Raw genomic sequence first — 24,721 nt, 5'->3', positions numbered from 1 at the left:
CAGGTGAGGTTGTGCTGAAAAAAAAAATGACACCAAATAAGGCAAAGTAAACAGTTTTTAAAGTTATGAAGGTAAAACCAAAAGTAGTCAAAAACAGCCAATTATACCCTGGACTCCAGAGGGTTAAGGATGCCGAGAGTCATCAAGGAGTTGCATCTGCTCCCACCATCAGGAGGCAGGAAAGAGGTCATCCCTTAGTCTGTCGGGAAAATACCTCTCTCTCAAGATCAGTAGTGCAGCAGCTAAGAGAATATTTAGAGCAAAATCCTGCAAATGGTGATACAAGCCTCAAATTCGGCACAAATACTCCTTAGACATTACTCTTCTGAAAAACCAACTAGCCACTTGAATTTTCAATAGGTGGCTAGGTAGGGGTCAACTGAAGAACTACACAGGGGGGTCAAATTAAAAATGTTCCAATCAATTTGAAAACTACACTACATTATTTGTCTGCTCATAATGATTCCAAAAAGGTATATTTTGGACTATCTATGACTGAATGTTCAGGAGTTAAAAACTGCAAAAATGGTGACAAAGGTCACACAAGTGGGACGGCGCTTGCGTGTGCGTGTACTAGCAAAAAACAGACTGCCTCAGTGCAGCGGAAAAAAAAAATCATGTCAGACAGCTTACAGCGCAGTGGATTTGTTTTATTTGTGTGTGTGCGTGCATTGGTGTGTGCATAGGTGTGTGTGTGTGTGTGTGTGTGTGTGTGTGTGTGTGTGTGTGTGTGTGTGTGTGTGTGTGTGTGTGTGTGTGTGTATAGAGTGCAATGGTACGAAACTTATGGAACCAAACTGCACTCTAAATGCAATGCAAGACAAATGGGACGATTAATCCATGTCATGTGACATACAAAACAGCAATCAAATGACAAGGATCCACTCAGCCGCACTTAGAATCACCCACATCTCCAGGGGCATCACTTCTGGGACAGCAGTCAAACACAGAGTGAAGCTCTGAGCATACCAAAAAAAAAAAAAAAAAAGTTTTCCCTCACGGAGACGACACTCACCACAGTCACACAGACACAGAAAGAGTGGCCAAGTCTGAGCCTCAGAACACCCGGCTGGCAGAGGGATCGCTGACACGTATGGAAGGAGCCGGTGCATCACAGCAACTGTCACTCTTTCAATACAACAGCCATTAGAGTAGCCAGATCAAAATAAAATGGATCCACCGGCTGAGATGGAGCCACATTCAGGAACTCGGAGAGCACCGCCACCCAAACACTGAATCCTACAATATACTGGAAGTGAAAGATGGTTGTCCTGGCTGAGGGAAAGGACTGCTGAGGAGAAGGACAGGTAAGCAGACGCTGACACCTCAATCCTCCCTGGATCCATCTCACAGCCCTCTAAAGTCATGCAGGAGGGCTGTGAGATGAACCTCACAGTTTGACGGAAGCCTGAGCTCCAGCATCGATGCAGCTGCACTCCAGTGGGAGCTGAACCAAAAGCCTTAACCAAATAAACTCAGCTGTCATCTGGCAGGGCACTTTCACAGCCAGCTTTCACATTAGTGCTGCGTGTGGCCAATGCAAAGAAAAGATTTTTAGATTATCAAACTGTGCAGCGGCTCTCTGAAGAGACGATCTACAGCCCTCACAACTTTATCTGCAAAGGGAAAGAAGCTGATTGGTTGAACCTTCCATCACAGGAGAGATGAGACACTAAGCTATGCTACGAGACTGAAAACAGTTTGTACCCCAGGCTTCTTCTATGCTATGTTTTCTGATACTCTATGTAGCACTGCCCCCAGTGGTCACATAGAGCTGGACAAGCTGGCCTGTGCAGTGGCACAGTTGTGGGAAAAAAAAATGCTTTGAATCACTGCAGTGATTATTTTCACTTTGAGCAGATTGATACACGTGCACCATGAGGTCACGTGCTGGCCACTGCCAGGACATGCTGCGACAGGCAGTCCAGCGCTCCACATCCCTACACTGAGTGCCCTTTCCCGTGTCCATTCTTGGCTCTTCCTTCCAGTGACAGTAAGTGAAAAGGAAAAGCCCTTTTCCACACTGGTGCTTCAAACCATTGGTCAAACCATCTTATGTAAGACACATCTATAGTGTTTGCCATCACTGATGACTCAGAAGAGTCACTACTGCATCAGAACACGCCAGCTATGGAGATGTGAAAAAAACAAAGCACGAAAGATGAAAACCATGCCACCTCTGAATTCTGAGCGTGCCACTGGTTCTGTTCTGCTGCATCATCCCCACTGATCAGCTGAAGCCAGAGTACCAGGAGGAGCTAATCCTGCTATCTGAAACAGAGTCTAGTGAAAAAGGAAGGATACACTCAGGACGTGTAGAATAAAGTACATTTACTCTATTGGATTAAAAAGACACTGTTCTCAGGAAACTAATGTGCAGAGAAATAAAATGCCAGAATCAAGGTGAAAGCTGTTTTTCTCCTGAAGGACAGAACGTCAGGCTGCAGAACGTATTCTCTCTGCTCCAACTCTAAAAGCTGCTTCTTGTCATTCACAGTATTTCTCCTTGAACCTTGTGGGTGTACCAGCTCAAAACTACACTTGTGGCTAATGGTGCAAAATGTCTGAAAGTCAAATGTTGAAGTGGGTAAAAGGCTTTCCAGACAGGCTAATTGAAGGTACCAGTGAAGACAAAGTGGAGAGATAAAGAGGAAAATAAAAACAGCTTTGGAAAACATTAGATGGACTGTAGCTGCTCCCCAGTGAAAACAACATCAAGCAGCCCCTGAAACACTACGTGTGCTCGACCCAACCCTAACCCTAACCCACCCACACACACAGAAAACCAACAGGTCGGTGGTGGCAATCCAAGATGGTCTAAACTGCATTCGTCCTTGCGTGAAAGCGCGTGCTGGATGGCGACCTCAGGGGAGATAACATTTTGCCCGTCTTTGTGTCCCTGAGTCTTTACTTTGAGATCCCTTTTCCCCCAATTTACTCAGTTTTAGAGGATGACACAAGTTCACTTTGTGTTACTTTTCGTGAACCTCAACAGGTCAGTTCTCTTTTCTTGGCACTATTTCCAGGCCTACATTTATTTGTGTTGTGTACGCCGTGAGGTTGGTCCATACAGTATAAATGTTCAGATGGCATCATCACTAGTTGTAATTTTTGTCACAATACGTTATCATCTTATTTTTCTTTAGGCAGCCCCCATTAGGGGTCGCCACAGCAGATCAATCGTTTCCATCTCACACTGTCCTCTGTATCGTCCTCTGTCTCACCAACCACCTGCATGTTCTCCCTCAGCACATCCATAAACCTCCTCTTTGCCTTCACTTTTGCTGATATTCTTCAGTCACTAAATCCCTCCTGCCACCTTTCTCCACCCACTCCATCCTGCCTGCACTCTCTTCTTCACCTCTCTACCACACTTTCCATTAGTTTGGACAGTTGACCCCAAGTATTTAAACTCATCTACTTTCACCACTTCTGCTCCTTGTAACCACACTATTCCACTGAGCTCCTTCTCATTCACACACATGGACTCAGTCTTGCTTCTACTGACTTTCATTCCCCTTCTCTCCAAAGCATATCTCCACTTCTCCAGACTAGACTCAACTTGCTCTCTACTGTCACTACAGATCACAATGTCATCTCCAAACATTATAGTCCATGGGGACTCCTGTCTGATCTCATCCGTCAACCTGTCCATCACCACTGCAAACAAGAAAGGACTCAGAGCTGATCCTTGATGTAATCCCACTTGCAACTTGAATGAGTCTGTCATTCCTACTGCCCATCTCACCACTGTCACACTATTCTTGTACATGTCCTGCACTACCCTCACATACTTCTCTGCCACTCCAGACTTCCTCATACAATACCACATCTCTTCTCTTGGCACCCTGTCATAAGCGTTCTCTAAATACACAAACACACAATGTAACTCTTTCTGGCCTTCTCTGTACCTCTCCAACTGTATTCTCAGAGCAAACACTGCATCTCAGCATGAGAAAGAGCATTTTCTTCATCCATCAGCTCCTCAAAATATTCCCTCCACCTTCTCAACACACACTCCTCACTTGTCAGCACATTAACCATGTGCATCTTTTACCACCCTAACCTGCTGCACATCCTTTCCAGCTCTGTCCCTTTGTCTGGCCAATCAGTACAAGTCCTTTTCTCCTTCCTTACTATTCACCTTCTTGTACAGCTTGCAATATGCCTTTTCCTTTGTTTTTGCCACCTCTTTTTTCACCTTACACCGCATCTCCTTGTACTCCTGTCTACCTTCTTCATCTCTCTGACTATCCCAAAACCTTTTCGCCAACCTCTTTCTCCTTATGCTCCTTGGACCTCTTCAGTCCACCACCAAGTCTGCTTGTCTTCCTTCCACTGTCCAGATGTCATACCCAGTACTGTCCTAGTTGTAACCCTCACCACATCTGCAGTACTTTTCCAGTTGTCCAAAATTGCTTCCTCTCCATCCAGTGCTTCTCTCACCTGCTCACTAAATTTCACACAACAGTCTTCCTCCTTCAGCTTCCACCATCTGATCCTTTGTTGAGCTTTCACTTTCTTCACCTCAAAAGCCATACTATAAACCACGACCCGATGCTGTCAAGCTACACTCTCTCCTGCCACCACTTCAGAGTCTCTGATTTCTTTTATTTTGCACCTCCTATAGAGAATGTAGTCCACCTGTGTGCACCTTCCGCCCTCTTATCTCACCCTGTGCTAGTAGGTATTCACCACAGCCATTTCCATCCTTTTTGCAAAATCAACGACCATCTGTCCTTCCACATTCCTGTCCTTGATACCATGTCTACCCATTACTTCCTCATCACCTCTGTTCCCTTCACCAACACGCCCATTGAAGTCCGCTCCTATCACCACTCTTTCATGCTTGGGCACACTCTCCACCACCTCATCTGACTCACTCCAGAAATCTTCTTTCTCCTTCATCTCACAACCTACCTGTGGGGCATATGCACTGATGATATTCATCCTCACCCCTTCAATTTCCAACTTCACACTCATCATCCTGGCAGACACTCGCTGACCCTCCAACACACTTTTAACACACTTTTCCTTTGAAATGACCCCAACACCATTTCTCTTCCTAGCTTCACCATGGTACAGCAAATTGAACTCACCTCCTGTGCTCCTGCTCTTACTTCCCTTCCACTTGGTCTCTTGCACATACAATATGTCTACCTTTCTCCTCTCCATCATATCAGCCAGCTTTGTCCCTTTACCACTCATACTACCAACATTCAAAGTCCCCATTCTCATTTCCACCCTTCTAGTTTTCCTCTTCTCCCACTGTCTGTGGACACAGTCACCTCCTCTTCTTCTTCACCACAGTACATTATCTTAATTGTTTTATTTTATTCAATATACCCTGTCAAATTAACAAGAACTATTGGGGGGGGGGGGGGTAGATTCTCATCCAAAGCCACTACAGAATTTGATCTGTTCTTCTTTAGCTCATGATTCAGCCCTCCACAAAGCTTGATGAAAATCACCCTCCTGGTAAACAAATGACACACTGAGGACATCTTCAATGAAGACCATTTTACATCACTGTGAAATGAGTTCTAGCACAGATTATCACTTCAATAACACTTCACTTTGGAACAGTTGTGGATTTTCTGCATTTCTTACTTTCCAGTGAACAGTGTAGAAAATTCTCTGTACAATATATATTCCAGTGAGGGGAAAATGCACAACACAATGCATGGCCTCTGTGAATCGGTCCTTCAGTGCTGCTGACTGAAGCGATTGAGAGAATAGTAATGTGTGTGATAAATTAACATGTTTTTTATGTGCAAATCTTCAGCATATTAAAATATCATATTGATATTCAATTCATACTTTGTTTGGTGTGTTACAGACAGATGACTTTCTGCAAACAGAACTCTGCAACAGTGTGGAAACTTCTATTACAACCCATGAATGCTTAAACACACTCACTCCAATCATTCACACAAATATCTGGCTTTAGTTTGGAAGGGCATATATTTCAGACCAAAAATAAATACATAAATAACTACATAACAATAATAATAATAAAAATCCTTCCCATCAAGAAGACATCAGTGAAAACCACATTGATTACAACTGCGTCTCCCTCTCAGGTTCTCTGGGTTACAGTCTTATAATTGTTAAAGTAGAATTAAACAAACATATCACAGGTCATTCATCTCCTGATAATGATATGTGGCATGATATTATTTTTCTCATTTTATTCACTGGGAAAATGTTTTATTAATCGCAAAAAACAAACAAACCAACAAATAAATAAATAGCAGACTTTTGAAACACCCTGTGTTTACTATTGTTTTTCCCCCCTGACTTAAATAACTGAAAATCAAATCAAACAGAAGTCAAAACAAATAATACAAGTAAGCTAAAATTTAAAGGGTTAAAAACAGTCAGGATGAAACCACCCCCTCCTTTTTGCGTTTTTAAACATCATCACTAGTCCAGGACTCTCCATACCAAGCAATGGCACAATGTCGCTGTGCCAAAGTCTTTGTTTTTTTTTATGTTGGTGGACTGGTTCCCTGTGTGATTTTTTTAATCCCTCTTTCTCTATGATTCAGCAGATGCATTTCATCTGAAGGTTCAACATGCAAGTCTCACAGTCAGGTTTTTTTTATTTATTTAATTTTATTTAAGTTACAGTGTTTGTGAAGCGTTGTGTGCTGCCCAAAAAAGTGAAATTTATAAAGCAAAACACTCAGTGCGAGTCTGCGCAAAACACAGTTGAAGGAGTGGACTTCTGCTGAGAGAATTTTCTTTCTGAAACTGTGTGGCCAAAAAAACGGAACTGTAGCTGTGTGAGTGGCTCCCCTCACACCGGGCAGAGACGGCAGCCAGCTGCATAGTCCCTCCCCACGTAGAGCGAACCGTGTGTTTTTAAATTAGACAAACACACTGTTTCACTTTAAATGCACAGTAGGTCTATTTCAGATGATCAATGTGGACCATCTTTCTCTTAAATGCCTATTTTTTACTCTTTGCGTCGTGTTAGAAAGGTGTAGCTATCATGCAAATTTGATTAGCTGTTATGCTGTAGTCTGCTTCTGTTTTGTTTGTTTTTTTTCTGGGGACATTGCAGCGCCACACACTGGCCTGACATATGTACTACAACGTTAAACAAACCTTTGAGGCACAGAATTTGCCTTGAACATTTTTTTGTAATCGAATTATTCGTTACTCGAATAATCGTTTCAGCCGCAACTACATTTATATAGCGCTTTTCCATCTGCATCAGAAGCTCAAAGCGCTTTACAATTATGCCTCACATTCACCCTTTCAAACAGACACACACACACACACACCGATGTCAAGCAAACAAAAAAATTTAGATTTTAATGTCTGGTTTGCTTCTACCAACTCATCACCTGCACCAATGACATCAGTCATCAAACAGCAAACATGGCTTGTGGAGCTCATCAACAAGAAATAAAATTACTATTACTATTCAGACCAGCTATATTCATTGTTTTGTAAACATTGACAAAATATGAAAAAGTATTACTTTTAAAGTTATAAAAACACTAACATATACAATGGCTTGCAAAAGTATTCAGCCCCTTGTATTTCACACAATTTAATTTGTTTATGGCATTTCAAATACAAAAAGTAAATCAGGCTTCTCAATATAAAACTTTCTAAAAATATTTCCTTAAACTCAAATTGAAAGTAAATCTCTACAACTTGATATAAATTAATTAAAAATATAAAAGCCAAGATGATGGGTTGCATAAGTAATCAGCCCCTTTGGTATAATACCTGTAAATAATCAGTTTTATTGCCAGTTTTCTTCAGACAAGTCAGGGGATGGATACATGAACATTTCCGAGTCACTGAATATGTTTTGAACTTTATTTCCATCAATCATGAAGAAATACAAACAGTATGGCACTCTATGGTAAATCTGTGTGATATAGAAAATGTTTTAGATCTTTGAGTTCAGGTCATGAAATATGGGTGCTGCGTTTATATTCTTGTTCAGTCTATTTTTATTTTATTTTTACCAAATAAATGGTTACGGCTAAGAAAAGTCTCAACTTTATATAACAGATTTTTTATTTAAATTTTTTTTTAACTATCTAGTAATCAGCCAAAGAAAACAGCACAGCACTGTTGCATTTCTTTATAGTTGAAGAATTATATTTCTTCACTTGTCCCACATCAGGAACATTTCAACATTTGCTGTGCAGAGAACTTGTAAATCCAGATGCACTTCAAAAAATTCCAGTGATGGAGCTGAACACCAAAACCTAAAGTCCAGAAGGAAGAAGAGAACATCTCTGCTCTTCAAACTGTGAGGAAAGTGTCTCCAAAAACTCCACCAAGAGGTCAAAGCTGCCAAGGAGACCATCTGGTTAAATGTCCCGAGGGTCTAGCTTACCTGAACTCTCTGAAAACTCACACCTGCTGCTACGCTTCTTTAAAGAGCAACTATTTAATTGTTTGAAAAGCTGTTTCCTTTTATATTTTAACATTAAATGTCCCCTCAGTGGTAGAATACTCACCTGCCACGCGAGACGCCCGGGTTCAATTCTCAGCCAATGCAAGTAAATGTTTTTGGCAGCACTGTTGCCTCACAGCAAGAAGGTCATGGGTTTGATTCCCACCTGCAGCCTTTCTGTGTGGGGTATGCATGTTCTGCCCGTGTTTGTGTGGGTTTCTTCTAGGTGCACCAGTTTCCTCCCACATTTAAAGACATGCAGGTTAGGTGGACTGGAAACTTTATAATTGTCCAGGTCTCCCTTCCAAAATAGATCTCAATGGGACTAACCTGGTTAAATAAAGGTTAAATTTTTACAAAATATCACATTGAGAAATCCTAAATAACAGACAGACTGCAGTCATTGTCACATCATCTCCTGTTGTGTTTAGAATAAAATCAATCAATCAATCAATTTTATTTATATAGCGCCAAATCACAACAAACAGTTGCCCAAAGGCGCTTTATATTGTAAGGCAAGGCCATACAATAATTACGTAAAAACCCCAATGGTCAAAATGACCCCCTGTGAGCAAGCACTTGGCAACAGTGGAAAGGAAAAACTCCCTTTTAACAGGAAGAAACCTCCAGCAGAACCAGGCTCAGGGAGGGGCAGTCTTCTGCTGGGACTGGTTGGGGCTGAGGGAGAGAACCAGGAAAAAGACATGCTGTGGAGGGGAGCAGAGATCAATCACTAATGATTAAATGCAGAGTGGTCCATACAGAGCAAAAGAGAAAGAAACACTCAGTGCATCATGGGAACCCCCCAGCAGTCTACGTCTATAGCAGCATAACTAAGGGATGGTTCAGGGTCACCTGATCCAGCCCTAACTATAAGCTTTAGCAAAAAGGAAAGTTTTAAGCCTAATCTTAAAAGTAGAGAGGGTGTCTGTCTCCCTGATCTGAATTGGGAGCTGGTTCCAGAGGAGAGGAGCCTGAAAGCTGAAGGCTCTGCCTCCCATTCTACTCTTACAAACCCTAGGAACTACAAGTAAGCCTGCAGTCTGAGAGCGAAGCGCTCTATTGGGGTGATATGGTACTATGAGGTCCCTAAGATAAGATGGGACCTGATTATTCAAAACCTTATAAGTAAGAAGAAGAATTTTAAATTCTATTCTAGAATTAACAGGACATGAATTAGTTTTTCAGCATCACTCTGAGACAAGACCTTTCTAATTTTAGAGATATTGCGTAAATGCAAAAAAGCAGTCCTACATATTTGTTTAATATGCGCACTGAATGACATATCCTGATAAAAAATGACTCCAAGATTTCTCACAGTATTACTAGAGGTCAGGGTAATGCCATCCAGAGTAAGGATCTGGTTAGACACCATGTTTCTAAGATTTGTGGGGCCAAGTACAATAACTTCAGTTTTATCTGAGTTTAAAAGCAGGAAATTAGAGGTCATCCATGTCTTTATGTCTGTAAGACAATCCTGCAGTTTAGCTAATTGGTGTGTGTCCTCTGGCTTCATGGATAGATAAATTAGTGATGAGTAGTAAGATGTCCTAGCTTTACGGAGGGCTTTTTTTATAGAGCAACAGACTCTTTTTCCAGGCTAAGTGAAGATCTTCTAAATTAGTGAGACGCCATTTCCTCTCCAACTTATGGGTTATCTGCTTTAAGCTGCGAGTTTGTGAGTTATACCACAGAGTCAGGCACTTCTGATTTAAAGCTCTCTTTTTCAGAGGAGCTACAGCATCCAAAGTTGTCTTCAATGAGGATGTAAAACTATTGACGAGATACTCTATCTCACTTGCAGAGTTTAGGTAGCTACTCTGCACTGTGTTGGTATATGGCATTAGAGAACATAAAGAAGGAATCATATCCTTAAACCTAGTTACAGCGCTTTCTGAAAGACTTCTAGTGTAAAGAAACTTATTCCCCACTGCTGGGTAGTCCATCAGAGTAAATGTAAATGTTATTAAGAAATTATCAGACAGAAGGGAGTTTTCAGGGAATACTGTTAAGTCTTCAATTTCCATACCATAAGTCAGAACAAGATCTAAGATATGATTAAAGTGGTGGGTGGACTCATTTACATTTTGAGCAAAGCCAATTGAGTCTAATAATAGATTAAATGCAGTGTTGAGGCTGTCATTCTCAGCATCTGTGTGGATGTTAAAATCGCCCACTATAATTATCTTATCTGAGCTAAGCACTAAGTCAGACAAAAGGTCTGGAAAATTCACAGAGAAACTCACAGTAATGACCAGGTGGACGATAGATAATAACAAATAAAACTGTTTTTTAGGACTTCCAATGTGGATGGACAAGACTAAGAGTCAAGCTTTCAAATGAATTAAAGCTCTGTCTGGGTTTTTGATTAATTAATAAGCTGGAATGGAAGATTGCTGCTAATCCTCCGCCTCGGCCCGTGCTACGAGCGTTCTGGCAGTTAGTGTGACTCGGGGGAGTTGACTCATTTAAACTAACATATTCATCCTGCTGTAACCAAGTTTCTGTAAGGCAGAATAAATCAATATGTTGATCAATTATTATTGTTGTGTTGGCCGCTGAAGAGGAGGTACTGCTGGCCCACCACCACCAGAGGGCGCCCTGCTTGGAGTGCGGGCTCCAAGCACAAGAGGGCGCCAGACCCAGAGGAGGTGACAGCTGTCACCCATTACTCCAGCTGTCACTCATCTACACCACCATATAAGCCGGACTGCAACTCCACCTCCCCGCCGAGAAATCGACTACCAGTACTAAGGTAATTTCTCTGCTGACTGACACATTGTGTAACCAACTGAACTTCTATTGCAGCCGTTTTCCTGAAGTGTTGCCTTGTCTGGAGGATTGGCGTTTGGTGTGACAGTGACGGCTTCACCTCGCACCCCGTCCCAGATAAGTGGTTGATCAGGAGCTGCACGAGTGTGTGTGATGTTGGAGGTGGAGGTGCTCCCTCCTAACGGTGTCTGGACTGTTAATCACTGAGTGTGCGGACTCACACTCACACATCATCTTTCTGTTTTCTGCCAGCAGTACCAGGGTCGACAGCCGAAGACAGAGGCCACCTGGGGACTCGGGACTTGGCGGCTCCGGTGTTCTTCAGGCCGTTGGTGGTGGAAGCCGTGTGGGACGCGGCTTCTCTCTCGTCGGGCGTCTTCTATCTTCGAGCCTGCCCACACGTCACCTGGTGTTTATTGACTGTGAACATTAAGACACGTTTCGTTGTGTAATATCACAACATTAAATTGTTACCTTTTGGCTTACTCATTGTCCGTTCATTTGCGCCCCCTGTTGTGGGTCCGTGCTACGACACCTTCACAACAATTATATCATTTACTAACAGGGACTTAGAAGAGAGAGACCTAATGTTTAATACATTTAACTGTTTTACTCTGTGGTGCAGTTGAAGGTGCTATATTATTTTTTCTTTTGAATTTTTATGCTTAAATAGATTTTTGCTGGTTATTGGTGGTCTGGGAGCAGGCAGAATAAATGTTTATATGTATTTACGGTGTCTTTTTTCCTGGTTGAAATGCAGATATGAATGAATGAATCTACTAGTCTTAAAAATGTACACATTACTTTTCATGCTATTTGTTGCTATGTCACACCAGGTTCTCCCCTATGCTGTGACAAAAATCCTGGTAAGAACCCTGAAGTATCACACATGACTTGCAAAAGAGCTAGTGAGTAAGAGATTATTCATCAGGTACTTTCATTGATTTCTTGTGTAAAAGATCTAAATTTCCTTGTGGTTTGCCACATAGAAAGGGCCTGCTCCCTCCAGGTTAGCCTGGCAAAGGATGATCCTGATCCGGCAAACTTCTTCTGTACTGGCAGATTGTGGTAATTGAGCCGGTGTAAAAAAAAAAAAAAAAAAAAAAAAAAATCATCCCATATCTGTGCCCCTGAGGTGGTATCAACACATTCAGAGCATGTGCAATGTAATAAGCAGCCGGGCAATTCCATGTGACTCGCATTACATTTTTAGCCCACTTTCCCAGTTTGTCTCTTAGTATCTTGTACACTTGGAGGTTGTAAGAATCCAGCTTCCTCCCACATCCAAAGACACGCAGATTAGATGGATTGGAAGCTTTAAATTGTCCGCAGGTGTGTGTGCGGGTGCGAATGTGTTTGTGTGTCCATATGTGGACCTGCGACAGACTGGCGTCCTGTCCAGGGTGAACCCTGCCTCACGCTCTATGACTTCTGGGACAGGCTCTACCCCTACCCTTAATTGGACTAAGCAGTTGAAGATGAGTGAATAAGTGGGCTTACGTGGCACCTGGTCCTAATGGGTACACTGAAAAAAGAGAATGTTTGAACCAACTTAAAAAAGTGTTACAATCTGTAAAAACCTGAATGAATTAAGTTGTTTGAACTTAAGTTTGAAAGTTAAATCAACTCTAACTTACAAACTTAAGTTCAAACAACTTAATTCATTCAGGTTTTTACAAATTGTAACTTTTTTTTAAAGTTGGTTCAAACATTCTTTTTTTTTCAGTGTATGCTTACTGTACACTTTTAGTTCACTAATGGATCATCACCAACATCTCTAACTTATAACAAACAATGGTTTCACCAGATATAACTAAAACAACAATCATAACTTTGGTCATCATGCTCATGAAAGTATTTTAACAAAAACTGTGTTATTACCCATTCCAATTAATGTGGTCACATCTGTCAGATCATCAAAGGACTTTCAGATGGTCTGAACAATCCAATAACACACCGAGTGCGAAACCAATGTGGACTTTGGCTTATTAGTTCTTTAATATGGGACATTTTTCAAGATTTCAGTCCATTTCCTACATCCTGACATGCTGTGTTGACTCACGCTGGTTGGTAATTATTTTTATGGGTCTCATATCAGCAGCCTGGTTAAGCAAAGTGATTGCTGCTATTCACAGTGTTCATTATTATAGGATAATAAAAAGCCAACTGGCAGCTTTCACTCACCCAATAAGCTCCAAATGCTGAAAGGTTTGAAGTTCTGAGTCTTTGGCAGGATTACTGGAGAGATCTTCATTAGATCTTTTCCCAGAGCTGAGAATCTCCACTTATCTGCCAAAAGCTGCTTCTAGGGTCACTGCAAAGTATTAACAAACCAGCCGTACAAAACCAACACAGGGCTACACCATCAGGTCAATTCACCTGATCAACTGTTTGATCAGTCACACAGAAAGACACTGAAGCAGTAGATTGCAGTCAGAATGACTCTTGGAAAAGGCTTTCTTCATACTGCATGTTCTCATTCAGTGCAGCAGACAAGAGTAAGACTTGCTCAGGTGATGATACAAACACCAAATTTGGTATAAATACTTCTGAGAAGTACTTTTCTTAAAAAAAAAAAAAAGCCCTTAACTACATTACGTTTTTTGACATGAGCAGCTCCATCCCAGAAAATCTCTGTGTGCTACCCTTATCTAGCTTAGCCCACAAGCTAATGCAGTTTAGCAGGGTGCAACTATTGCCGTGCACAAGCAACTACCGTGCATCCAGAAAGTATTCACAGCAGCTCACTATTTACAGAATTATTCCAAAATGGAACAAATACATTTTTCCCTCAAAATTCTACACACAATACCTCATAATAACAACATGAAGTTTTTTTCTATTTTATTTTTGTAAATTTATTAAAAATCACATGTCCATAAGTATTCACACCCTTTGCTCAATACTTTGTTGATGCACCTTTAGAAGCAATTCCAGCCTCAAGTCTTCTTGAATCTGATGCCACAAGCTTGGTTCACCTATCTTTGGGCAGTTTGGTCCATTCCTCTTTGCAGCACCTCTCAAGCTCCATCAGGTTGGATGGGGAGCGTCGGTGCACAGACATTTTCAGATCTCTCCAGAGATGTTCAGTCGGATTCAGGTCTGGGCTCTGGCTGGACCACTCAAGGACATTCACAGAGTTGTCCTGAAGCCACTCCTTTGATATCTTAGCTGTGTGCTTCGGGTCATTGTCCTGCTGAAAGATGAACCGTCGCCCCAGTCTGAGGTCCAGAGCGCTCTGGAGCAGGTTTTCATCCAGGATGTCTCTGTACATTGCTGCAGTCATCTTTCCCTCAATCCTGACTAGTCTCCCAGTTCCTGCTGCTGAAAAACATCCCCACAGCATGATGATGCCACCACCATGCTTCACTGTAGGGATGGTGCCTGGATTCCTCCAAACATGACACCAAAGAGTTCATTCTTTGTCTCATCATACCAGAGATTTTATTTTCTCCTGGTCTGAGAGTCCTTCAGGTGCCTTTTGTCAAACTCCAGGTGGGCTGCCATGTGCCTTTTACTAAAGAGTGGCTTCCGTCTGGCCGCTCTACCATACAGGCCCGATTGGTGGATTGCTACAGAGATGGTTATCCTTCTGGAAGGTTGTCTCTCCACAGAGGAATGCTGGAACTCTGACAGAGTGACCATCGAGTTCTTGGTCACCTCCCTGACTAAGGTCCTTCTCCCCCGATCACTCAGTTTAGATGGGCGGCCACTCTGGGAAGAGTTCTGGTGGATCTGAACTTCTTCCATTTACAGATGATGGAGGCCACTGCGCTCATTGGGACCTTCAAAGCAACAGAAATGTTTCTGTACCCTTCACCAGATTTGTGCCTCCAGACAATCCTGTCTTGGAGGTCTACAGACAATTCCTTTGACTTCATGCTTGGTTTGTGCTGACTGTCAGCTGTGGGCCCTATTCAGCTTGGGACTCCAACGAGGGCAGTCGCATCTCCTCCAAACTCCCTTATCTCTGCTCTCTGCTTTAACCTTCAAGTCCCTACTTCACCAGACTGTGAATTCCTCAAATTATATTGGATACTGGATCTATTGGACTATTATTGGATTAACCATGGAATTGATCAGCTGGTCTCTGAACGCTATTGACACCATCTTTTCTACAAGAAGGTCATGACCAGGATCCTACCTGCCCAGATAGAACGTATCCTGCGGGCTATGTTTCCGACTCCTGGCAGTTGTGGCGTGTTGCATGCTTTGCGCCTTCTCTGTGGAGGACGTCAAGGATTTATTCATATTTGGTCTTATGGTAGCAGGGCTGGTACTTTCTGGCTTATGTGCTGTCCTGATCTATCGGAAAACTGGCAACACGGCGGCATCAAGAACCACGGCCCCTCGCTTGTCCATCATGATTAACGAGTTGGGCAATGCAATGCATTCTCAGACTGTGATGACTTGAACTCAGATGCAAATTGGATGACATCTTGGAGCAGATGCGTGCCTTGTAGATGAAGATGAAGATTTCGGAGGCCGGGGGAATATTCTTAATTCATAACTGGGAATATTCTTTAATTCATAATTGGGATTTGGTTGATCAAGTGAAGCTGTAAAGTGTTTTCACTGCTCAAACCACAACACGGCAGGCTTATTAGCCTGAAGAACAAATTGCCATGCTGTTTTCCTCCAGAGGAATGTCTTCTGCCTTGGTGAACATTTGGCTTTTTCTTATCTCAACTCACAAAGACAATAAACCTGTTTCACAGGACTGAAGCATGCTCCACTCCCTCCTCCCACACACCTCCTACTCCCCCATCACACAACCCCCACTCCGGCTTCTGCTCACGCCATCCCTTCCCTTCTGCGGGGGCGGCACGGTTTTAGCTGTGGCAGGTCCCCTTTCCCCCAAGCTGACGGTGGCACGACTCAGGGTTGCTGCAAGACCTCACCCACTTGCCTCAATTCGGATAACAGACTTCTTCAAATTTAGTGCACATAAACAATGCCAAATGTGTATGTGCTGTCTTTAATTCTGATGTGTGCCATTATTACAGTAAACAAGTAATAATTGTGGACTAATTGCTGTCTAAGGTAATTGTAGTGTAAACATAATTTCTCCACTGTGAGATCAATAAAGTATATCTCATATGTGGACAGGTGTGTGTCTTTCCAAATCATCTCAAATCAACTGAATTTACCCCAGGTGGACACAAATTAAGCTGTAGATGATGATCAGTGAAAACAGGAGGCACCTGAGCTCAATCTGAGCTTCATGGCAGAGGCTGAATACTTAGGTACATGTGATTTCTTAGTGTTTTTATTTTAATAATATGCAAAAAATCTCACAAAAAACAAAGGTTTTCACATTGTCATTATGGGGTATTCTGTGTAGAATTTTGAGGGGAAAAAAATGAATTCCATCCACAATGGAATAAGGCCATAACAAAGTTGAACTCAAAAGTTTACATGCCCTGGTGATTTTGGCATGACAACACGCACACAAGTTGACACCAATGGGTTTGAATAACTACAAAGGGCAACCATCCTCACCTGTGATTGGTTTGCTTATAATCATTGTGTATAAAAAGTCAGTGAGTTTCTGGGCTCCTGACAGACCCTTGCATCTTTCATCCAGTGCTCCACTAATGTTTCTGGTTTTAGTGCAGCAGATAACAGAATATTTGCAGAGGAATCCTTCAAAATCCGGTTACAAGCACCAAAGTTTGACTGTGTATACCTTTTGGTACATATTTTAGAAAATAACGTTAGCCATTTGAATTTTCAATAGGGGGCCAAGTAGGGGTCAATTGAAGAACTGCATAGGGGTCACAAATGTTCCAATCATATTGAAAGCTATACCACATTATGTGTCTGATCATAAAGATTCCAAAAAGTATAGTTTGGACTATCTGTGACTGAATGTTCTGGAGTTATGTGGTAAAAAACAGCAAGCATGGCGACAAAGATCACTTTCAGTTTGTACAGGGGTCAAAAGTTAAAGTTGCTCCAATTATGGTAAAACATGATGTAAATTATTGGTTGAGTTAGTAGGATTTTAAAAAGGAATAGTTTGCACCATGTGTCATGCTTAGTTATCTTGTTACGGGGTAACATATGTCACATGTCATAGAATCCAATGGACGTCGACATTGTTTGACCTTTACTTTGGACACCAAACATTCAACACAGTCAGAACTATTTGATTTGTTAATCCTATTAGTTCAACCAATAATTTGCACCACGTTTTCCCCAAACTGGAGCAACTTAACTTTTGACCCCTGTACAAACTGAAACTGACCTTTGGTCACCATTCTTGCTGTTTTTACCCCTAACTCCAGAACATTCAGTTATAGATAGTCCAAACTATACCTTTTTGGAATCATTGTCATCAGATACATAATGTGGTATCACTTTCAATATAATTGGAACATTTTTTAATTTTGACCCTGTGCAATTCTTCAGTTGACCCCTACTTGGCCCCTATTGAAGATTCAAATGGCTAGTTATTTTTCTACAATATGTACCAAAAGGGATACACACTCAAATTTTGGTGCTTGTAACCGGATTTGAATGATTCTTACAGTTATCTGCTTTTGGTGCTTGTAACCGGATTTGAATGATTCTTACAGTTATCTGCTGTACTATTCAGAGTCATAGGGAAAGCAAAACAACTGTCAAAGAAAAGCCAATTGAACTGTATAAAACAGGAAAGGGATATAAGATGATGTCCAAGGAACTGAGAATGCCAATCAGCAGTGTTCAAACTCTAATTAAGAAGGGGAAAATGAGGGATTCTGTTGGAACCAAAACACAGTCAGGTAGACCAACAAATATCTCAGCAACAACTGCCAAGTAAATTATTCAGGATGCAAATAAAACCCACAAATAACTTCAGCTGAACTACAGGACTCTCTGAAAAAAGTTGTGTGGCTGTTTGAAGATTCACAATTAGGAGGTACTTGAAGAAAAATGGGCTGAATGGTTGAATCACCAGAAGAAAGCTACTACACAAATGCCACAAAGTATCCTGCTTACAATACGTCATACAGACCTTACTTATTCACTGCACCTGAGGCAGCTTTGTTGTGATTTGGCACTATGTAAATAAAATTAAATCAAATTAATTAATTCCTACTACTTTTACTCTTTATTTTACTTTGTCTTTTATCTGTTTTATTGCCTGTTGTAATTTTATTGTTATTTTTATTTCATTTATTTATGATTGGGTGTAACTCAGTGCTCATTTTTTAATTATGTACAGCACTTTGGCCGACTACCGTTGTTTTAAACGTCTTTTAGAAATAAAGGTTGGGTTGAGTTAAGAAACAGCACAGAGAACAAAGCCATTTGGAGTGATGAGACCAAAATTGAACATTTCGGCCACAACCATAAACATCACATTTGGAGAGGACTCAACAAGGCCTATGATGAAAGGTACCCCAGAAAAAAAAATAAAATGTTCCAACTGTCTCTTCTCACCCATTGACACTCTGATCCAGCAGCTCCCTTCACAGCAGAGAACCAAAGAGAGTCACAAAAACCAGCTGTTACTGAAACAGCTTCTACCACCACAAGCTTTGTTTATTCTCCCCCAGGGAGGCAGATTTATATCCGGCTGTGTTTGCCAACCTTCACCAGAAGGACAGCTTTGTCTGAACAATAATAAGAGTTTAGTAATATTTCCAAATATCCTCTTGTCCTTTGACTGTATCATCATGGTAATATCACGGAGCATTAGGTGCATATCAAGGAAAAATTAAGAAGTTTTTTTATTTATTTATTTTGCATTTCAAAAATAAAGTCAGACTCTCAAGATTAAAGTGACAGGGGTTCAATTCACTGATAGAAGAACTTGTTTGTTTTTTTTAAACTCCCTTCATATCAACAAACATTTCTCATTTCAGTTTAGGGCTGAAACAATTAATTGAGTAACTCAAATAATTCGATTACAAACAATGTTGGAGGCAAATTCTTTGCCTCGAGGCATCGTTTAACACTGTAGTACATACCCCAGGCCTGTATGTGGCACTGTAACGCTCCCACAAAAAACAGAGAAGACTATAGAGCATGCGCATAACTAATATAAGAGCTAATCAATGTAGCAGGCGACACTACAAGTTTACAAAGCTGCACACTGAGTAAAATAAAGCCTTTTAAGAGAAAGGGTCCGTGCTGATCGTCTGAAACAGACTTATTGTGCATTTAAAGTGAAGCAGTGTGTTTGTATATTTTTTTAAAAACAGTTTGGTCCGCTGGCTGCTCTCCACCTCCGCAGATGAAGCAAAAGGACGCGCACTTTAAATAAGCCATGTTTAACTATTCCAAAAACAAAAAAAAAAGCCTTTATTCAGATTAGATAAGAGTTTTCAATCAACAGGCTGTACAGTGGATTTATCAGTGCAGCTTTTGTGGAAACACTGCAATCCACAGCCATTTTGCAAAGGCTGTGTTATTTGTCAAGTATCCACAGAAAACAAGGAATTTGACTTCAGTTTGAGAAACTTAAAAATCTGCATGATGGCACAGCGACATTGTGCCATTGCTTAGGGAGCGCCCTACCACTACTGATATTGTTTAAAAACTAAAAAGTACTTTTTATCCGATTACTCGATAAAATAATTGATACAATACTCAATTCCAAAACTATTCGATAGCTGCAACCTATTTCAGTTATTCTTTGGGTTCAGGTATCTCCTTAAGATTTGGGTTAGTTGGGCTATTAAGTTTAAGTTTAGGGTTAGGGATGTCACATCACCGCCTTAATAATAACCTACCAACACATGGTTACCATAATGATGTCCATGGCCTAATAAGTATCAGTATATTGAAGAGATTGTTGCATAAGTTGGAGCCATTCCGAAAAACAAACCACACAAACCTGGAAGAACTGGACATTTCAACTTTATTTTTCGAAATAGGGGTGGTGGCCAAGTGGTTAATGCACTTTGTTTCAGTGCGGAAGGTTCCCGGTTCAAATCCCACCCCTGCCACATTTCTCCATGTAATGTGGAGTTGTGTCAGGAAGGGCATCCGGCGTAAAATTTCGATCGACCTTGGATTTGCTGTGGTGACCCTGAGTGCAAACAAGGCAGTAGCCGAAGGGGCTTACAATTCTCAAAATCCAAAGCTTTAAAAAAAAAAAAAAAAAAAAAATCCCACAACCCTTGTCAAAATAAAAAGCTGCATTTTTTTTCTTAATGTGAACTAATACTCATTTGTATTACAATGGAATAGAATTAGAATAGAAACTTTGTCATTGCACATATATACATACATACATACAACAAAACTTGTCCTCTGCATTTATGGTAAACGAAGGAACAAATTGGAAATGGCACAAAACAATCCGGAAATGGCGCAAAAAAGCTGCCCATAGGGGAAAAAGCCACAAACTGGACAACACTGTCGTAAAAAGCCACAAAATGATGGTAGGTTCTGCAACAATTATTCAGTTTTAAACTAGAAGCACTCAGAGAGTGCAAACTTCCGCCAAGGCCATAGGGTCACTGACTCTAAAGAGATTCCCTCCTTGGTACAGTGATCTATTCAACAATTCAGTGTTACAACCAAAACTATGATACATACACTTTTCTTTCCTGTACATTTGACATCCTTGACCATGAAAACATACCACTAGAACTTGGAATCACTTTTATGTCTTTATTAGTTGAGAAGTTATTGTATAAAAACGATTTTTCGGTAATGGCGGTTTTCTTCTGGATCTAGCTCCATAACATTTGAAGCTACATCAAATCTGATGACACCTTACTGAATCAGTACAGATTCAGCTACAATTTGGTGTTAGTTGTGCATCTCTAGCTTCATTTGTCACCTCACACTGACACATTTTCTATTTTCCCTATATTTTTGCATATTCTGGATGACCAGATCCGGAATCCGGATCCGATCATCACCAAACTTTGTTGTTTGATAGAACATTTGATTATGTTACACCCTATTTTTTTTCAAGCTTTTCTGCCTTGTTTTTGTGGAGTTAGAAACTAGAATGTTGAAATTCCCCCTATCCCGCAATGGTGAAGAATCCTTTAAAAAATTCCTGGATCCGGATCGTGATCCGGATCACCACTAAGATTTAATCACTTATTCCTCTTGTCATTTCCAACCACTCCACAAAATTTCATCAAAATCCGTTCAAAACCTTTTGAGTTATCCTGCTGACAAACAGACAGACAAACAAACAAACACGACCGAAAACATAATGGAGGTAATTATTGTTTGATGATATATAAACAGATAGTGAAGAGCTTTGCTCATTAATGTCAGCAACATTGAACATATAATGTCTGAAATTCCAAGTGTTCCAATACTTTTGGAGGGCACAGTATCCTAACCTTATGATGAGTGCAAAATGAGTGTGGGATTATCATTGTTTTAAGAATGTCTAATTTTCACTGTTGCTGCACAGGACCTCAACGACATGGTGAGTTGCTGAAGAGCTTCGCTCGACATGTCCGAGACATATACATGTTACTCGTGAATTTCAGTGTAAAACGCTTCAGTTTCACTTTTCGGATGAATGATTTTTAAACAGGTTTCAGTAACGTCACCAAACTCCAAAGACATTTTAAAAAGCCACGTAAGGTTGAACTCACCTGGACTCTTCAGGTTGTATTTATTCTCCATAACGTAACACGTTGTTCCTCTTTTTAATAATGTAATCTTTGCTAATCTACCAGCTAGCTCCTCGTTAGCCAAATTTAGCTAGCTGGCTAAGCGGTTCGGACTGACAGAGAGAACGGCGAGACTTCGGCTGGTCCACAGCAGATCAGACAGAAGCTTGGTAAATCCAGACGAGATTAATATGTGTTTAAAAAGAGCTGTTTGATAAGTTAGCTGCTGTTTCTCTGCTCAAACTACAGGAGACTAGTCAGATCTGACGTCATTTGTGGAAACGTAAACAGGAAGTGCTAGATGTACACGCCACTTCTGCCCCCCTGTCGGGCTTGTGTTGTATTTCTGTCTTTGCTCCAGCTTGCTGTCAGTTTACATGTGCATGATGTGCACCTTTGGAAAGGTTTTAAAAAAACTAAGTAATATTAATAATAATAATAAGAATATCCCCTAGTCTTGATCTATTTTTTGTAATTAACCTGTGTAAGGTTTCTGTGTGGCTTTTGTTTGTCTCAATAATAAATTCTTCTTCTTTGTCTTTCGGCTGTTCCCGTTAGGGGTCGCCACAGCAGATCAATCGTTTCCATCTCACCCTGTCCTCTGTATCTTCCTCTGTCACACCAACCACCTGCATGTCCTCTCTCAGCACATCCATGAACCTCCTCTTTGTCCTCCCTCTTCTCCTCCTGCCTGGTGGCTCCATCCTCAGCATCCTTCTCCCTATATACCCTGGGTCCCTCCTCTGCACATGTCCAAACCATCTCAATCTCGCCTCTCTGACTTTGTCTCCAAACCGTCCCACCTGAGCTGTCCCTCTGATATGTTCATTCCTAATCTTGTCCATTCTTGTCACTCCCAAAGAGAATCTCAACATCTTCAGCTGTGCCACCTCCAGCTCTGCCTCCTGTCTTTTTGTTAGTGCCACTGTCTCTAAACCATACAACATAGCTGGTCTCACTACTGTCTTGTAAACTTTCCCCTTCACTCTTGCTGATATTCTTCGGTCACAAATCACTCCTGCCACCTTTCTCCACCCACTCCACCCTGCCTGCACTCTCTTCTTCACCTCTTTACCACACTCTCCATTACTTTGGACAGTTGACCCCAAATATTTAAACTCATCTACTTTCAGCACTTCTACTCCTTGTAGCTGCACTATTCCACTGGGCTCCCTCTCATTCACACACATGGACTCAGTCTTGCTTCTACTGACTTTCATTCCCCTTCTCTCCAAAGCATATCTCCACTTCTCCAGACTAGACTCAACTTGCTCTCTACTCTCACTACAGATCACAATGTCATCTGCAAACATCATAGTCCATGGGGACTCCTGTCTGATCTCATCCGTCAACCTGTCCATCACCACTGCAAACAAGAAAGGACTCAGAGCTGATCCTTGGTGTAATCCCACCTCCACCTTGAATGAGTCTGTCATTCCAACTGCGCATCTCACCGCTGTCACACTATTCTTGTACATGTCCTGCACTACCCTAACATACTTCTCTGCCACTCCAGACTTCCTCATACAATACCACAACTCTTCTCTTGGCACCCTGTCATAAGCTGTTTCTAAGTCCACAAACACACAATGTAACTCTTTCTGTCCTTCTCTGTACTTTTCCAACAGTATTCTCAGAGCAAACATTGCATCTGTAGTGCTCTTTCTCAGCATGAAACCATATTGCTGCTCACAGATCTTCACCTGTTTTCTAAGCCTAGCTTCTACTACTCTTTCCCATAACTTCATGCTGTGGCTGATCAGCTTTATGAGTCTGTAGTTACTGCAGCTCTGCACATCACCCTTGTTCTTGAAAATAGGAACCAGCACACTTCGTCTCCACTCCTCAGGCATGCTCTCACTTTCCAAGATTTTATTAAACAATCTGGTTAGAAACTCTACTGCCATCTCTCCTAGACATTTCCATGCCTCCATTGGAATGTCATCTGGACCAACTGCCTTTCCACTCTTCATCCTCTTCATAGCAGCCCTCACTTCTTCCTTGCTAATCTCTTTTACTTCCTGATTTACTCTCACTACATCATCCAGCCTTTTCTCTCGCTCATTTTCTTTATTCATCAACTCTTCAAAATATTCCCTCCACCTTCTCAGCACACACTCCTCACTTGTCAGCACATTACCATGTGCATCTTTACCACCCTAACCTGCTGCACATCCTTTCCAGCTCTGTCCCTTTGTCTGGCCAATCGGTACAAGTCCTTTTCTCCTTCCTTACTATTCAACTTCTTGTACAGCTCGCAATATGCCTTTTCCTTTGTTTTTGCCACTTCTCTTTTCGCCTTACGCCGCATCTCCTTGTACTCCTGTCTACTTTCTTCATCTCTCCGACTATCCCAAAACTTTTTCGCCAACCTCTTTCTCCTTATGCTTTCCTGGACCTCTTCATTCCACCACCAAGTCTGCTTGTCTTCCTTCCACTGTCCAGATGTCATACCCAGTACTGTCCTAGCTGTCTCCCTCACCACATCTGCAGTACTTTTCCAGTTGTCCAAAATTGCTTCCCCTCCAACCAGTGCTTCTCTCACCTGCTCGCTAAATTTCACACAACAGTCTTCCTCCTTCAGCTTCCACCATCTGATCCTTTGTTGAGCTCTCACTCTCTTCTTCTTCTTTACCTCTAAAGTCATCCTACAAACAACCATCCTGTGCTGTCTAGTGACACTCTCTCCTGCTACCACCTTACAGTCTGTGATTTCTTTTAGCTTGCATCTCCTATAAAGAATGTAGTCCACCTGTGTGCACCTTCCACCACTCTTATATGTCACCCTGTGCTCCTCCCTTTTCTTAAAGTAGGTATTCACCACAGCCATTTCCATCCTTTTCGCAAAATCAACTACCATCTGTCCTTCCCCATTCCTATCCTTGATACCATATCTACCCATTACTTCCTCATCACCTCTGTTCCCTTCCCCAACATG

General features: G+C 41.5%; 1 protein-coding gene across 1 annotated transcript in view; it reads right to left on the bottom strand.

Moving 5' to 3' along the window:
* The window catches only part of ube2j1 (ubiquitin-conjugating enzyme E2, J1), a 100,001-nt gene extending 77,920 nt beyond the window's left edge, over positions 1-22,081 (bottom strand). The window contains exon 1 of the mRNA XM_034161713.1: positions 21,766-22,081. Within this exon, the coding sequence (XP_034017604.1) occupies positions 21,766-21,796 (31 nt within the window). The 5' untranslated portion in view covers positions 21,797-22,081. The remainder of the gene's footprint in view (positions 1-21,765) is intronic.
* Between the last annotated feature and the right edge of the window lie 2,640 nt (positions 22,082-24,721).

Source organism: Thalassophryne amazonica, chromosome 21 (genome assembly GCF_902500255.1).
Source record: "Thalassophryne amazonica chromosome 21, fThaAma1.1, whole genome shotgun sequence".
NCBI classification, from domain to species: Eukaryota; Metazoa; Chordata; class Actinopteri; order Batrachoidiformes; family Batrachoididae; genus Thalassophryne; species Thalassophryne amazonica.
Note: the sequence above shows the minus strand (reverse complement) of the source record. Positions and strands in the feature narration are given on the sequence as shown.